The following is a 16,746-nucleotide window of genomic DNA, read 5'->3' as shown; positions in this document are numbered from 1 at the left end:
CTTGGCCACTTTTACATAGTGCTCTCGTTTGCCTGCTGTAAGTCCATTACCAACTTTAATGTGTTGGCCAATGCGTTAGATAGAAAGTGGTGGTTAGTTACTATAGATGTCTACAAAACAAGGCAATTTATTAGTTTCTGGATCAATCATGTGTGTGTGTTTAATTTTTTCACCTGGGCCTGTTATATTGTTTCTGAGAGATAAGGTACTAACTCTGCTCATCAATGGCTGACAGGCACAAGACAGAGTGTCAAAAGTGGATGACGCCTATTGCAAGTTTGTCCTTCCTTATGACCTCTTGTCGGCCGATGAGAAAAAGACGATTGAACGGCAAGTGTTGGCAGACAGGGAGCGTCAAATGGCTGCTGACAGTGAACCCTCGTCCACATCAGCAGATGAAGAAGAGGAGGAGGAATTCAGTAATGAGTGTGTTGCAAAGGTAGGGCTTGGGTTCATACCACTGCAGAATATGCATTTTGCCTATTACGTGAGAAAGCACCATTTACTTTTTGTTGTGTGTGCCTCATTATCAGAACTTGTTTTGGCACGTAAAACCCCACGAAGGTACTTTTTGTTGTGGATTACTTGGCTCAGTGTAGCAGTGATTCCACTCCTGCGCCAACTGCGCCAAAGTGCGCCAAATGGGATTTACTGCGCCATCCTGATACAATCGACGAAAATTGCGCCTAACTGCGCCAAACAGCCTCGGATTTGGGGGGGCGTCTATCGCCGACAATTGCACCAACGGGGAATTAAAACGTGCAACGCGATGATAAGGCTAGCCTTAGTTGCGAACAGGAGACTAAACAGCACTAGCGCGTGCGTCCCGATTAAGGGGGGGGGGGGGGGGGGGGGCGGCTTTCGCATCGCGAAAAATGGCTAAAAATCGATTTTTTGAAAATCACATTTTCAATTTCTGTAACTCTTATTTTATCTGATTCCGAAATATCATCGCTGAAAACCAAGTAGAAGTGCTCTAAAAAAATTGTATCAGCCAAGGTGCCGAAAAATTTCGCGGAAATCGCGAAAAAACGGCGTTTTTCAAGCCACGATATCTCCGGAACGGCGCAGCCGAGCGCCGCCATCTTGGACTCGTTGGAAAGCGCATTTCTCCGTCTTCAAATTTCCCGCTTCAGCTATCTCCTCCATACAGAAACAAGCACACAAAAAGCAAATGATTGAAGGTCGTGCCGGAGCCACCGATTGCCCGCGCCTGCCACGTGACTCCAGCGCGGTTCGCCATTGGTCCGGTGCTCGCTTCGCGATGGCGTCGTCTGCACCGCGTGTTGCGGTCTCTTCGCGAGCTCTGGGCGGTTTCCGTAATCTCGACTAGTATTAGAGCGGGCGCTACGTGGACATCGCAGCAGCGTGGCCGATCCCGCTTTTTGTAGACGTCTCACCCGCGGCTAAGCATTCGGAGCATCGGTGACGCGGATTCGCGACCTCGCTTCGGGCACGGAATCCTCGGTCACGCGGCTAAGCCTTTCGCGCGTAGGCGTCTCCGACTCGGCGATCAAGCACATCGCGCGCTGGCTTCTCGGATCCTTGCCTAAACATTTCGTGCATCGGCGCCTCCGACTGCGCGACTAAGCACCTCGAGCGTCGACTCCTCGAGCCCGCGGCTACGCATTTCGTGCGTCGGCACATCGCTCAGCGAGTCTCGACTCCTCGTACCCGCGGCTAGGCACTACGCGCGTCGGCCCTGCGAGCGTAAACTCCTCGAGCCCGCGGCTAGGCATTTCGCGCATCGGCACCTCGGAAGGCGCGACTAAGCTAATCGAGCGTCGCCTCCGCAAGCCCGCGGCTAGGCACTTCGCGCGTCGGCAACTCGAGCGTCGACTCCTCGAGCCCGCGGCTAGGCATTTCGCGCGTCGGGCCCTCCGACTGCGCGATTACAGAGCGTCTATTATTTGGACCCGCGACCAGGCATTTCGCGCGTCGGCACCTCGTACCCGCGACTTAGCGCATCGTGTGCCGACTCTATTATCGTAATGCCACGATATCTCGTAACAATACCTATCTACCACCCCTTCATAAAGAGAACCTCATCATGAGCTCTGCTCACTAGACCACTTGGGCTGGCACAGACACCTGGCTGCAGAAGTGAGGCATCATACAAAAGTACAGGCTGGAAAGCACCTAGCAGCTGCATTGCTGCCTATCTATCAGAGACTCTCCTAACCTCCATGTCAATGGAAGATGATTCAGAAGGCTGCTGAGAGCCTTCATTCAGTAACATGGTCGATTCTACCAAAAAAAAAACAATGCCTCACTGACTGCTCTAGAGACTGCTATAAATGAGGCAGTCTGCAGGTACAACGCTAGAACTACTGTATATTTATGCCCACATAGTTCTGCACCTCACTTGGTTTGAAACCCAGGCACCATGCTCTTTGTAGAGCAGCAGTAAAGAATGCCATACAAACATGAAAAACGCAGAACAAAGGCACAGCAGCCCAGAGGCCACATGATGCGGGAACGGTCCCACATTTGCGACGCAACAGCGGTGCTACCAATGCATTGGGTACTATGGGAGCTTAACAGCCGGGAAGACGCAGCGCCCGGGAACGTAACAGCGGAGTTCTACTGTCGCTTGTTTGAAGCGCAGCATGACATGTGATTATAATAACTGCATGCCGCCAATGTGTCCATCATTTCTGCTTATGGATATACAGAATGACATCTGGGAAAACTAGCAATATATGACACGATATCAATTTGTGTGTGTGTGTGTGTCGCATGTACACTCGTTTTTTTGAAATACTTCAGGATGTGAAAAATCAGCTGCTCCAAGCTGCTCCCAAATGCCAAATTGCCTGCTCCAAAGTGCTCCAAAATGAAATTTCTGATGCTCCAAAATTTGCTCCAAATCAGAAGTCCGCAGTAGCATCACTGGTGTAGTAAAGTCACCCAAACCTGAAAACCTTTTGATTGTGGCATTTTAAAGGAAACCAAGAACTCAGCATCAAATCAGATGTAGGCACAGAATGCATCACTCATTTTAATTCTCAAGCCATGCATGAGTCGTAATCTGTGCTAGGTCAATGTCCTTTACCAGCAACATGCATCAAAAGTACACTTACAGTCGAACCCGGAGATTTGAATCTGACAGGGATCACAAAAATGTTCGATATAGGTAATTTGATGTATAAAATAACAATTTTATTCAAAAACTTTCGAGGGAGTTTTACTGCTGTTCGTTATACACAATAATTCGTTAATGTGGGTTCGATATATCTGGGTTCGACTGTATAAACTTATCCAGGGATAGGTTAATTTGCTGCCCGCTGACATGCAACAGAAGTGAACCTATAAGTTGTATACATCATTTGTGATAGGTGGAACATATCTTAATTTTTTTTAGTCCTTTTATTTCTACATCTACTGTACATGCGTGTATATAGCCGTATATTTATCCTTGTCACCCTCTTAAGTGTGATGTTTTTCATGCACTACCACTTTTTCACTCTTTGATAGTGGGGAAGCTTGGTAGCTATAAAAATCAGCAATCTACTTTTTACTAATGCTTTAAGGAGTACTGACACAAAATTTATAACCCTAGATGTATGTGTCGTTTAATTCCTCTATGTACATTTTTGATTGAGTTCTGGTGGTCAACATTGCCAAGAATGTGTTTTAGCTCTAGTATAAGGATGAGACATAAAAATACCTGAAAGAAATGTTTATTTTTTCTTAAAATGTGCGAAATACTTTGATAATAAAGATATTCAATGAAAAAGAAATAGTAATTTGCAGAAACCTTTTCAACAGTATGTTTGTTGCTTGTGGGCAACACCAGGCAGAACACTGAAAGCAAGCTTTGCCCCAAGCCACCTATGGCTTTGTGTGGAGCTTGCACCAACAGTTCTTGTTGGATATGAAACAGGTGTACATAGCATTTTCCCTACATTGACTATGTGACATCACTGTTGGTGGGGACTCTGCACCAGTCTTTCTCTTCTTTCAAAAGTGAGGAGTCGTGCATCAAACTGCTTCTTTGTCATCCTCTGTTCCAGATGTAACCCAACAAATGACACTTGCTGCCTATCATTCAATGTTGGCCAAAGACATTTAGCCAAAAACTCAAAACTGAAACTCTGCAAAAAAAAAAAAAATTGTTTTTGGGTGTTGCCTGCAGGCAAAATTTGTCGAAAAGAGTTAATACGAGTTCAAAGACTATGGTGTATGACTGGCTCCAAACTGCAGTATCTTGAGACATTGATCATCAACATGACGTATTCTGTGTCTCCTGAGCTCTCACTGACATATCCTGCAAGGACTGTTGATGTCACCTATCTGGATGCTTGCATGGAGCATCACGACAGAAGTTGTCTGCCTGCTGAGCTGTTTATCTGCTTGTTTCTGGCTCCTCACTATATTGTGTGCACCATCAGAAATAGATTAGTGGGTTTGCATCTGAAAGGGGTATCGTTGCATAGTAAATGTAGGTCCCTTGAAGCAAACGTACACTGCCTAGAAACCATGGCATTAATTTGTTTGCCTACATGCAGCGCCAATGACATTTGTGGGTCAATTCAATTGCGACAATGGATTCAACCACATTTTCTTCCTTCACTTTGTGGCTGCTTGTTACAGCCTAATGTTGGTGATTAAAATGGCATATGGAGCATGAAAAGACTATATGAACATATCAGGGCAGGAGAACAAAGCATAGACAAAATAATATTTTGGAAAGATCTATTGAATAACTTGCCACTGAGCGTGGCCAGTGCCTGTTGTTATGTCTGCCTTTGTGACTATTGCAGCACTGTCACTTTCACTTTCGACCTACTACATTACTGTGAGCTGAATTGGAAATGGTTTTCTATATTCATAATAGCAGCGACTAAGGCTTGCAGAAAATTGTCTGTCTTAACAAAAAATAAGGACAATCTCTATTCAGGTTGTGACAATATGGTGTAATCAGGTGTAGCACATGCTTGGCTAGCAGACTAATTATGCAACTGGCAACTGAACCGGCGTAGCTATTCACATTGGTTTGCGAGCCCAGATGATGAGGTGCGAGACCAAGGAATTCCGATTGTCAGCTGCGATCGCCACAGGATGGTGCTCAGAGAGCAGGACTGGTTACAATAAACAATGCTAGAATTAATTATTTGTAATGCTTGAGCATTTGTGGTTTAGCCTTGTGATTATTGGTCTTGCAGCTACTTGTCAAAACATAGTAGGGAACCAGGTTTCTGTTGCTGCTGCTGCTTTAACTGTGTTGCTGATTATATTAGTGCTGTGGAGTCTCAGCAAGTCAACATTACTGTAACAGTTTAATAAACCACGAGTCACAAAATACTACACATTTGTCAGTGGATTTGTCTGTCAGCAAGTGAGATGAGTGAAACTCGGGTTGATTGAGCTAATTTTATTATATCAAGGAAATCACAATGTGGAGAAACACACGGCATCGTACAGATTACAAAATTTCCCAAGATTATTTACAAAGATTGGTTTTAAGCATACTCTGCATGTTGAGGTTTTGAGCATAACTGTTCAAACTACCACAAGTAACAGCCCTTGCCAGTGCCCTTATACCAGTGCTGTTTTTGCAAGCTATGATCCAGGTCTCCTCTCTGAAACTCTTCGCAACTCGAGCTGCATGTGCCCACTCCATTTCTTTGGCCAGCTGTTTAGCATTTCTCTTATCTTGAGCGTCACTTGTGGAAGTGGCAGGCCTATTGATTTTTTCTGCAGTCCTTATAGCGCCATCTTTACATGTGTGCCAAAGCTTCTTTCTTTGCTTTGTATTCACTGCCTATGCAAGTGCAACATTCATTGTCACTCTTGTTATGCTGTCTCTATTGCCAAATTCCTTTTGCCCAGTACAGAAAGAATCTGTTATAATAAATTGTATGAAGCGTGGCCTCTGCCTAGCACTGCAGGCATATGATTTTGCCACCAGCTCTACATACACAGTGGTTTGTGCAGTAGGAGACAGCAAAGTTGAACATTCCTTACATTTTTAAGGGACACGAAAGGCAAATATTAAGTCAAGCTAAAATGATAGATTAATGCTCAAGAACGCCTAAAGCATCAATATTATCGTGAACGGAGCTTTAGTAATTGAGAAATTGAGGTAAATGCAGGACATCATTTGAGGCTTCCTTAGGACACTCAAGTACTAGCCTGATGGCGTGGAAACTGTTCATTATAATTGTCACTAGTACTCGGCCACTCATAATAAAAAGATCATAGCATATCATTATAAAATGGAAGAAAATGCTACTTGTCCACTTCTATTCAATTCTGTTGACGTCAGCCTTGACAACGATGCAGGCGGTCGAAAGGTTTTGTTTTTGCTTGACTGCGCTGCCCGTGCATTCATGTTTTAATAGTTTTATTATTGCGTAGGGCTGCACTGGTTTTGCTGGCTCGCGAAACTCGCACTAACTACAAGTAGCGGAGAATGCCACATCCATGTGATGTTGTAAGATGCCCAACGGGATTCCCACGCTCCTCACACCCGTGTACTTAGATTTAGGTGCACGTTAAAGAACGGTGGTCAAAGTTATTTCAGAGTCCCCCCACTATGGCGTGCCTCATAATCAGATGGGTTTGGCACTAAAAACCCCATAATTGATTTTTTTTTCTTCAGTTTAAATCGTTGAAATTGAGCCCAGCGTCATGAGCCAATGTGTCGTTCCCAGGGTTGTCAACGAAGTCCATTGCGACGAGCCTTGAAGATCGTGTTTACGATTTGGCTCGTGCCTCCTTTCTGCTTCTGCCTTCCTTTCTGCTTCTGAACTGTTAACTCGTCCTTGGCTCAGTTTCTGGCCAGGCTTTTGCGTTTTGTGAAAAAAAGCACAGCGCTGAATTTTATGCGCCGTTTTACTCATCGACGGCAGTAAAGGGTGGGGATGGCGTATGGATCGTCACCACTCCCCACTCGGGGACGGGTTTCTTGAATTGCGCTAGAGGTATGCGGAACCTTCAAATACGATTTTCTCCTAAACAAGGTTTTTCTTGGCACGAAACAAGCTCTGTGCAGTTTCTGAAACGGTATTTTAACAGTCCCCGTTGGCCTTTTATTTGCCTTTATTGACCCTTTAACTTTAAAGTGGTTTGCTGCAATGCATTTTGTGTTAATTTGGATTCTGAAACAGATCTTTCTTTTGGAAGGTATATCTGCTTTTTACAGCAAAGCTGTTGCTGCAACTAGATTCAGTGGAAAACACTCAAACATTGATGAAAATTCATCCAGATAGCCATTCAAGGTAGCGCAAGTTTCAAGGGGATGTTGGGCATGGCCAAGATAGGCAATGTTATGCAATAAAATTGGAAGTTGTTGCCAAAGTTTAAAGTGTTTGGGCCAACTAGAAATATGAAGATTAAACATTGTACTAGGAGTAAAGTGTGCATTAAGAGAGAAATGCTGGATTAATTTTAAAAGTACTATAAAATGAAAATTCCAGGGTTCACTGTCCTGAAACTGCACAGTGGGTTATGAGAAACGCTGTAGTCTCCGGAATAATTTTAGAATGCAGCTCTTAGGCGCCCGTTCCTGTGGCAAGTGTCAGCGTTGTACCTCGTAACTGAGCGAACAAGCACGGCAAAAGATGAGAGCAAACCTGTAGCGCAGCGGACAATGAAAGTCGGCGAGAGTGAAGTTAGCGAGGAGGAAAGCAGAGGAGGAGGGTGCAACGAAACCATGAGGCAGAAAGTGGAGGAGGGTATGGCGAAAGCGTGAGAAGCGTAGTGCCACGCAAGACGGAATATGGCGACGATGGCTACGAGATCGCGCCAGAGTAGCACACGTCGTTAGCGTGCCTCCGCTCCGTTCGCTGGGGCGCATGCATTGAGGCACTCTACGCGTCGTCCGTTCACAACGCGCTGCATAAGCAGGGGTCTGTCTGCGGCGGCTGCTGTGAATCGCACCCACGCGTCAACCACGCACTGCCTCTCACGATCTCCCTATTAGTGAGGCAGTCGCGCCACACTTCGCTCCGTTTGGAACATGCTGCACGAGACAGATTGGCCAGCCATATATAGCGAAATGAAAACACGTATAGAGCTGCACTTATATTTCGCATTAGGGAGTATCGAAATCATCGGTGAATTTTTTACCACCTGTAGTTCTATTTAATGGCATCGAAAGCATGGCACATGGGCGTTTTTGCTTAATGCCCCCTCAAAGTTAGTTTTTTTGGGGGGAATCTTAGGAAATTTCAAAGGGGCTGTCAGGGCCTTTAAAATATTACTTCAAGTAGGGAAGTAAATTTAAGAAACATTGTTGTGAGTAAATGGCCTAGTATTTCTGCTTGAAATTTTGCACACATTTGCAGAAGACCCTCTTGACTTAAATGTTTAAGTTAACCATTGCAGTTCAGAAGTGTTAACTTGAGAATTTTGTAAGCAGTAGAGCATTCAAGGGCACTGAAGCAACGGCTGTATGTTGTAGTGGCTTGTCTCCAGAGGGCGGATGCATGGGAGCTGTGAAAAAAGTCCACTGGAACCAGAGAGGCGTTTTATGATATTGATAGTTTGTATTTGCATATTCGAATATTTTCAAAGCTTGCCAATACACATTGTCAACTGTGCACAATCAAACATAAAACTGAAGCAAAAATACGACAACTTTTTTTGCTGCCGTAGTGGACTTTATATAAATCATGTGAAATTGCATACTACAGCGTGTTTCATCGCTCAGGGAACCAGACTTATACAGCTAAACAGTGATCATTTGCACTAAAATTTTGTTTATACGCAACATTCGGCAGCAGATAGTGTTTAGTACTATTTATGGAGGGTTTATCTGTGCGTTTGTTCTTGGAAAAATGCTATGCTTTTTTGCAACATTATTTGACCTAATAAACAAACTAAATGTGTCAATTTGGTGATGAGGCAGACAATAGCAATGATGATCACACATTTGCAGGTATATTGTACATAACTGCTATACAGTAGAACCCCACTGTTACGTTCCCGGGTGCTGCGTTTTCCCAGCTGTTACATCGTTTTCGGCCGGTCCCGGCACAGCTCCCATAGAACCCAATGCATTGGTAACCCCGCTGTTACATCGCAACTGTGGGACCGTTTCCGCATCATACGTTGCGAGCTGCCACCCCGCGCCGGCCCGAGTGGCCATTTTGACTTTTCATGTCGCTTGGCTTGGTTGCTTGACGATGGCATTGGCCGCCCAAAGTGCCGGGGGCGACACTTATGACGTATTTTCGGTTTCCGCCAGCAAAAGTATGGCCCTTGAGATCCGTTGTTGCTAGCTAAAGATGGTGTCTATGACGCGTTGCTGCCCTAAATTTGGTTTTGGCTCATAGATGTTCTGTATAAAGTCCAAGGGCGATAGCGCCGTCGCCGCGCGCCGTATGCTGTATGTGCGAGTGAAAGCGTGCGAGGGGAGCCGACGACCACGTCTAAATCTCACACGCGAAAGAAAGAAAAGCAGGGAGGAAGCGCGCCTTCTTCCGTTACGCCCGAGGCACCAGTGAGGGGGGAGGGATAGCGGGCAGCGTTGTGCTCTGATCAACTGCGTACTGCATGGCGGCGCGCGCGCCGTATTTTGAAAGCGATCTACGTTGGGGGCAGAGTCTACGCAGTGTAGGTGCGTCGGCGGCTCCTAGCTTTGTGCGTGTGTTCTCAGCGCTCAGTTTGCGTTAAAGCGATAGAGAACAGCACGAAGGTCACTTCGCTCGCTTCTGCAGCGGCAATTAAATTCCTCACGCCAGCGTTTGACAGCGCGTGTCCGCGCTCATCGAGTGTGATGTGTTCATGTTTGCCTCAGGGCGCTGACACCATGCTTGTTAATATAGTTAAGAAGCAAATGTTTACAAGTTTGTACGGACGATAAAACTACTATTCTTACTTTGTATAATTGTCTACTAATTTGCTATCGCAATCGATACTTCAGCTGTTGGGCGAAACTACGACTTTTTTTTCACACATAATTAAAATAATATTGTGTGCAGTTCAACACTACTCCCATTTCTCAATTTTTCCTGTTTCCCGGCTCTTGCGTTTCCCGGCTCTTAGGTTTTTTTTTACGGTCCCGTGAAAAACGTATCAGCGGGGTTCTACTGTATTACATTAATTTCTGACCTCTATTTTGTTTTCCTGTTCGGCTGCTGACACTCGTAATGCAGTTAAAAGATAAACTTATACGTTTTGCTGAAGAAAACTAATCATACCCTTTAGTGATTATTAGTATTCTTAGTGATGTAATTTGTGGAACATTCTATACATTATAGGCTGATGGCCAGTTACAGCTGCAGAACATGTGAACAAGGGTGAATAGAATGACTGTCCACAAACTTAAATAACTACACTTTTTTTTCTACAGCTGAGACATTATGCTTGATTTCTAACATTCTTTTTGATCTGCGTGTGCACAGATAAGGTCTTTACCAGTTGATATTGGCAGCTGGTTCATATCTTTCACTCTTTTTTTTTTTATTGTTCCAGTACCATTGCACAGCTTAAGTTTGTGTACAGCAGGTAGGGACACGAGCACTTAAAAAAAGAAAAGTGGAAAAAGTGCTCGTTTCTCTGCCTGCTGGAACTACCCACTGTCATCACGCACCAACTTTCCCAGAAAAACATCCTGCTTAAATTTCTGTGTTTATTTTTGGATATATTTTTTAAAATTATTATTTATTCACTCTTTGTGCATGTGCATGCCCTGCTTTTTGACAATTGGGCTGTTTGTGCAACTTGTGATAGAATGCCCTTGCACAAACTGTTTGCCTGCAGTGAAACATTTTCTAACTTACATGCAGATGCATGAGCATGATTTTGTAGGACTGCTGACAGTATCAGCAATGTGAATGTGCACTTTTAAATTCCACAATAATCAGGTTTCCTACTGCATCATTTTCACAAGTTCGGGATAATTCTGAAATTGATGTACTTATGACAGTATAACTTTATATTAATATTTTTCCCCCATTTTTTTGTGGCATTTTTTTTCTTATTTATAGTTAATAATCCACTATTTTATCAAATTAAATTGTAACCTGTATGGTAGGATAGTTGACTTGTGCTGCAGTATGTAAAATTTGTATTTCGACTTGTAGTCATTATTTCAAACTTTTTGAAATAATAAATCAAAAGCAGGAAGTGTATTGACTTCATGATTGAGTTCAATCCTCTAAGGCCATGACCCTGCACCATCTCAGCTGCTTCACTTGCATTGCGAGCACGACATGAGCTCACTGGTAGTACATGTCCAACCTTCATACACATGCAGCATGATGTGAAACTCTGATCAGTTGTGAATTCAGCAGCACTATGGGCATTGCAGTTGCATGCACAAAACTGTGCTGGTGAAATTTGAAATGACGCATATCCAATGCACTGTCAGAGCACTCTTCTTACAATCCATTGATAGAGCCATGATGTGCACATTGTCACAGCATGCAGGTCTGGGCCTGCGAAGCACCTGTGATGTGACATTTACCACATTTAAAGTGACATGCCTGTGGCAGTTTCCATCTTGTTTTTCTGAAATATGTTACTGCCAGTGGTGATTTTTGAGCACTTTAACGAATAGGTACCCATTGCATTTATTGGCGGTGATGCTATATTGTGCAGTACATTGTTTTTTAGAAGTGGATTTGAGTATGATTCTTTTTCTGTGTGTGTGATTTGCCCCATTGGTGAATAACCCTGAGAGAAGAAAAATGTGCACTCATTTTATGAAAAAGATTTTGTTTTCAAAGCATTTGTTCTGCTTGGCATTCTGACTGAATAAGAGGCATATTTGTGGAGATGATGCATGCAAAGCATGAATTAATCTCATTTGTTTTGTTGTGTTAGTTTAGGCCACTTATATTTTGTTATGTTTGTTTACTCTTGCTTTGTGAAGGTATCGAGGCACTTTGCCAGTCGTGCTTCGCACGGACGCATGAGGCAACCGCCAGCATGGACGGACCAAAGCAACACACGCAAGGCACCAATCTCTCTCTCTTTCTCTGACACACACTCTTTCATGTCACTCACCCTCTTGTAAAGATTTATTGTGCATCGTAATGGCTTGTAAACAAGACAGAGGGCACAGATTGCTGCCAGAAACTGCTTGCTATTTGATGCTATGCTACTTTTTAAAATCTCAGACTTCAGATATGAATGGAAAGCTATGTCCGGACCATCATTTGTTGCAAATGTTTTCTTTCTTTTTCTTTTTCAGGGCCGCAACATGTCGTTAAGTGTGTTCTCCAGAGTAGCTCGCAACACAATGTCAATGTGGTATAAGCATGAGCCTTCAACAGAGGAAGTAGAGGTACGTGAATCATATTGTGCTAGTTGCATAGTGAACATTTTCTTATATTTACTCATTGTGTAATACAGGTGAAGTGCATTTGGTGTTAAATTAATTGACCTTGTCTGATTGTGGCTAAATAATTTTTTTTCCCCCTCGTGTGTGAAGTGTTTCAGTGAAGATTTTCTCGAGTTGAGAATTGAGAGAAAAGATTAATTTTTGCTGGCCTGAATTTATAGGAGCAGTGGACACCAGAATTGTGCTATGAATGTAAATATGGTTTTAATTAGCAATATTTTAGTAATAAACTTTTTATAAGTAATGTCAGCACGCATATTACAATAATGTAAGTAAAAGTTATCAGTGGTCAAGACATGTTCACTTAGTAGGAATTCTGAGAATTGCATTAGTTGTGGCATACTTGTTTACAAATTCATCGATGAAATACACTATTATTTAACACAACATATTCCCATATGGCCCTTGAAATAGTGTGTGGAAAAGTATCACACCAATGCATTTTGTTTCCAGTTTAGAGACAGTCATCTTGAAGCTAATGCTAGTCTCAGAATTCCTACTTACTGAGCATGGCTTGAGCACTGACAGTTTTGAATTGTGCAAGTGTGACATGTGCAATAAGGTAATAATGCAATAGTTTTTTTTACTAAACAATAGTTGTAATTCTCACACAGCTTTTTATGTCCGCCACTGATCCTATCATGAGACAACCACTGGCCCGATTTGAGTGAAATTTGTTGCATTTAAAAGAAAGCTAAATTCCAGCAACAATTGGAAGCAGAATATTGATTTAGGACTTTATACATTTTACAAAAATTGCTTAAAATGAAAGTTTTAAAAATTTGAGGCATGAAATTTACAAATTTGTAGCTTTCCAACCAAAACAGATGTATTGCAGTTCTATAAACTACATCTGTTAAGCACCTTAAGCAGACAAATTTGATACATGAAATTGGAAAAAATTATGCATGAGTTTACAGCTTTTGTGAGCATGTTACAGTGTTAAGGATGGTTTTGCAAATTTTTATAAAATATGTATGGCAGATTAAGAACTCAGTGCCTACAGTTACTAGATTTTGATTTTTTCCTTTAAATGCAACAAATCTCATCAAATTTGGTGCAGTGGATGGTGAGAAAAACAATGTCTCTGTTCCCATGTATTTGGATAGAAACTCTTAAGCTAAAGCTTCCTCTTAGCACTTCTAGACAGTCATTGCTAAAACAACTGGTATATTTTACGCCTCCATGGCTCTATAGACTGTAATTTACTGTGCAGAGCAGTGTTCTCAGTAACAAAAGATGTGGGAACAGTTGTGTGTAGTAGGTAAAGAGTGTTCACTTTGTATCATACATTTACTTGAGTAATAAAAATGCATTTCTTCTTTGTTTCCAGAAAGATTACTGGAACCTGGTAATAGACCAGCGGCGGCATGTCTGTGTCCATGCAGGAAATATTGACAGCAGTGTTCATGGCAGCGGCTTCCCAACTAATCGGCTTGTCCAATTTGCCAAGTGAGTTGTGTAGTGCAAATTTTATGCTTTTTTTTTTTTTGTGTCAGGCTAGTGCTTTATACAGTCAACGACTGATTTTCCGGACGCCCGATTTTTCGAACGCCTTCGCAGCACCGCCTACGTACGTACCCCATAGAGTCAATGTATAAAGATGTCCGATATTTCGGACGCAAAAAACCTTCGCCGTCCGATTTTCTGGACTTCTTGCCATGACCGTAGGTCCGAAAACGGCATTAATCGTAGCCACCACTGCCACCATTTTGATTATTTCACATCCTCGAACTGGCACTCTCACACGCAGATATGCTGGTAGCTGTAGCCACCACCGCGGCAACGCTAGGCCTAGCTACTTCGACATTCACTACCAAGCTTCTTTCTGTTCGGGGCCGTGTTATATGCGATAGCAATTGTATGGACACTCCAAGCGGATTTCTGCCATCGGCGACACTGGCGTCGCCGTGAGGTTCCGTATAAAGTTTAAGGACGATAAAATCGTTGCCGCTCGCCGTATGCTATATGTGAGGGTGAAAGCATGTGTTGGTGAGCCGGCAGTCGCGGCTCACGCATGCAAGGGCGGGAAGCGGGAAGGAAGCGCGCAGTACAGTTAAACCTGCTTATAACGAACCTCCATATAACGAATTCCTGGATATAACGAAGTTTTTTTATTCCCCGTCGTCACTCCATAGAAGCACATGTATTTGAGACCTCTACGTAATGAAGTGGCAGCGGGAGACCCCCTCGATATAACGAATTTTCCCCTCCGACAACCTAGAGATTTCGCCCCAAATTTTGTCATTTTTGTGCGAGCAGCAACCGGAAACACCTTCTCCGCCGCGACGGAATGCGAAGCGAGCGCACGTGTGCGTGCGTACGTGTGCAAAACGGGCCTGCATCCCTCGACTCGGCGATCTTGCCGCCGCGGGCATTACCTTTCCCCCTCCCGTCATTCAAACCTGATCCTGCCGCTTGCTGCAGTTGGCCTAGCCCGCCAAGCCGGCACTCTCTCCTTTTCCAGTTGATGTTGCCGACGCGCTGGTACACGCTGTGACACATCACACTCAATGAGCGCGGATACCTGTCAAACGCTGGCGGCGTGTGGAAGCGCCGCTGGAGAAGCAAGCGAAGTGACCTTCGTGCTGTTGTCTATCGCTTCAATGCAAACAGGGCGCTGAGAACACACAGCACGCACAAAGCTACGAGCCGCCGACGCACCTACACTTCTAGACTCTGCCCCAACGCAGATCGCTTTCAAGATAAGGCTCGCGCGCGCGCCGCCGCGCAGTACGCAGTTGTTGCCAGAGTACAGTACAACGCCGCCCCGCTATCCCTCCCCCCTCGCTCCCTCGCTGGTGCCTCGAGCGCATTGGAAGGCGCACTTCCTCCCTGCATTTCTTGCGCGCGCGAGATTTAGACGCGGTCGTCGGCTCCCCTCGCACGTTTTCACTCGCACGTACAGCATACGGCGCCCGGCGACTGCGTTATCGCCCTTGGACTTCATACGGAATATCTATGAGCCAAAACCAATTTTAGGGCCACAACGCGTCATAGACACCATCTTTATGTAGCAAATAAGGGTCTCAAGGGCCATACGTTTGCTGGCGGAAACCGAAAATACGTCATAGGGGGGGGGGGTGTCGCCCCCGGCACTTTGGGCAGCCAATGCTATCGTCAAGCCACCAAGCCAAGCGACATGAAGTCAAAATGGCCGCTCGGGCCGGCGAGGGGTGGCAGTTCGCAACGTATGATGCGGGAACGGTCCAACAGTTGCGACGCAACAGCGGGGTTCTACTGTAACACTATACGACGCTACGACGCCATCGTGACGCTCGCTCTTCGTTTCCGATGCCTCGCGCTTGTGCGAAACGACACATGTCCACGCACCCGGTACCTGGTGTGACATTCCAAGGATGAGTGCTTCGACGAAAACGGGTGCACGTTACAATTGAGGGCGCGTTAGAATCGAGTAAATACGGTAAGCGTTTCTTTTTCGAATTTTCGTGCCGAACCTGCATATAATTAAATCCTCTTTATAACGAAGTTTTTCGGGAATTTGTCAATTTCGTTATATCCAGGTTTAACTGTATTCCAGTCGCGCACAACACTCCGGAGGGAGGGTAGGGAAGTGGAGGGGCCGCGCTTTACTGCAGCCGCGCGCTCTTGCCGGGGCCGGAAGGCGGCTTCGAGGAGGGGGGGGCGGGGGAGCAGGTGGAGGGGCCGTGCTTTAATGTGGCCGCGCGCTCCTGCCGGGGCTGAAGGCTCTAGGGGGAGGGAAGGAGGAGGCGTGCGGCTTATCTTGAAAGCCATCTGCGGCGGGGGCAGGGTCCGCCTTGCCTGTGTTTTCGTGGTGGCTAAGATCTCGTTGATGCGAGCGCCGGCACGAAGCTCAATTCGCTCGCTGCTGCTGCTGTGCTGACTCACTCAAGCGTTTTGACAGAGTTTCCGCGGTCAGCGAGCAAGATATGCGTTCAGGTTTGCTTGTGCGTGCGTGACACCATGCTTGTTAATTTAGTAGTGTGCCTGTGTTTACAAGTTTATACGGACGATAAAACTACTATCCTTACTTTGTATAGCTGTCCACTAATTTGCTATTGCAATCGATGCTTCGGCTTTCGGGCAAAACTGCGACTTAGTTGTTAGCAATGGTGCTGACTCCGCCTTTGTAATCCTCGCCAGTGTCTTGGAAACTCGGAAAGCGCGGCACGTAGCATAATGCCGGTTCCTGAAAGTCAGGTTCGCCTCAATACAGAAGTATTACACAGTGAAGCATACGCGAAGTATTGTGGTGAAGCATATCAAGAGTGAGAAGGGGCAATTTTCACGGGACACGGTATCTATTCTTTAATTATACACACGTGCACCCGCCATCTCCTATCACAGTACGAGCTACGATACGCCTAATAAGTGTACTGGCAGGCCTTTAGAGCTATTTTGACGTGCCTGTGGCGATTTGAATAAAAGGCATGCATTCGCTTTTTCGGACTGCCTGATTTTTCAGG

The 16,746-nt window shown here is 44.8% G+C and overlaps 2 protein-coding genes across 4 annotated transcripts in view; one reads left to right on the top strand and one right to left on the bottom strand.

Moving 5' to 3' along the window:
- Positions 1-16,746, bottom strand: part of LOC119433473 (putative sodium-coupled neutral amino acid transporter 7) — a 531,279-nt gene that overhangs the window by 97,822 nt on the left and 416,711 nt on the right. The gene's annotated exons all lie outside the window — the stretch shown is intronic.
- Positions 1-16,746, top strand: part of LOC119433544 (protein Jumonji) — a 115,115-nt gene that overhangs the window by 24,166 nt on the left and 74,203 nt on the right. For 2 of the 3 annotated variants that reach the window (XM_037700801.2, XM_037700795.2), the window contains exons 9-12: positions 236-439; positions 11,828-11,911; positions 12,149-12,241; positions 13,632-13,750. In XM_037700801.2, coding sequence (XP_037556729.1) covers positions 236-439; positions 11,828-11,911; positions 12,149-12,241; positions 13,632-13,750 — 500 coding nt within the window. The remainder of the gene's footprint in view (positions 1-235; positions 440-11,827; positions 11,912-12,148; positions 12,242-13,631; positions 13,751-16,746) is intronic. The other variant, XM_037700809.2, reaches the window with a different exon arrangement.

Source organism: Dermacentor silvarum, chromosome 1 (genome assembly GCF_013339745.2).
Source record: "Dermacentor silvarum isolate Dsil-2018 chromosome 1, BIME_Dsil_1.4, whole genome shotgun sequence".
Taxonomy (NCBI): Eukaryota; Metazoa; Arthropoda; class Arachnida; order Ixodida; family Ixodidae; genus Dermacentor; species Dermacentor silvarum.
Note: the sequence above shows the minus strand (reverse complement) of the source record. Positions and strands in the feature narration are given on the sequence as shown.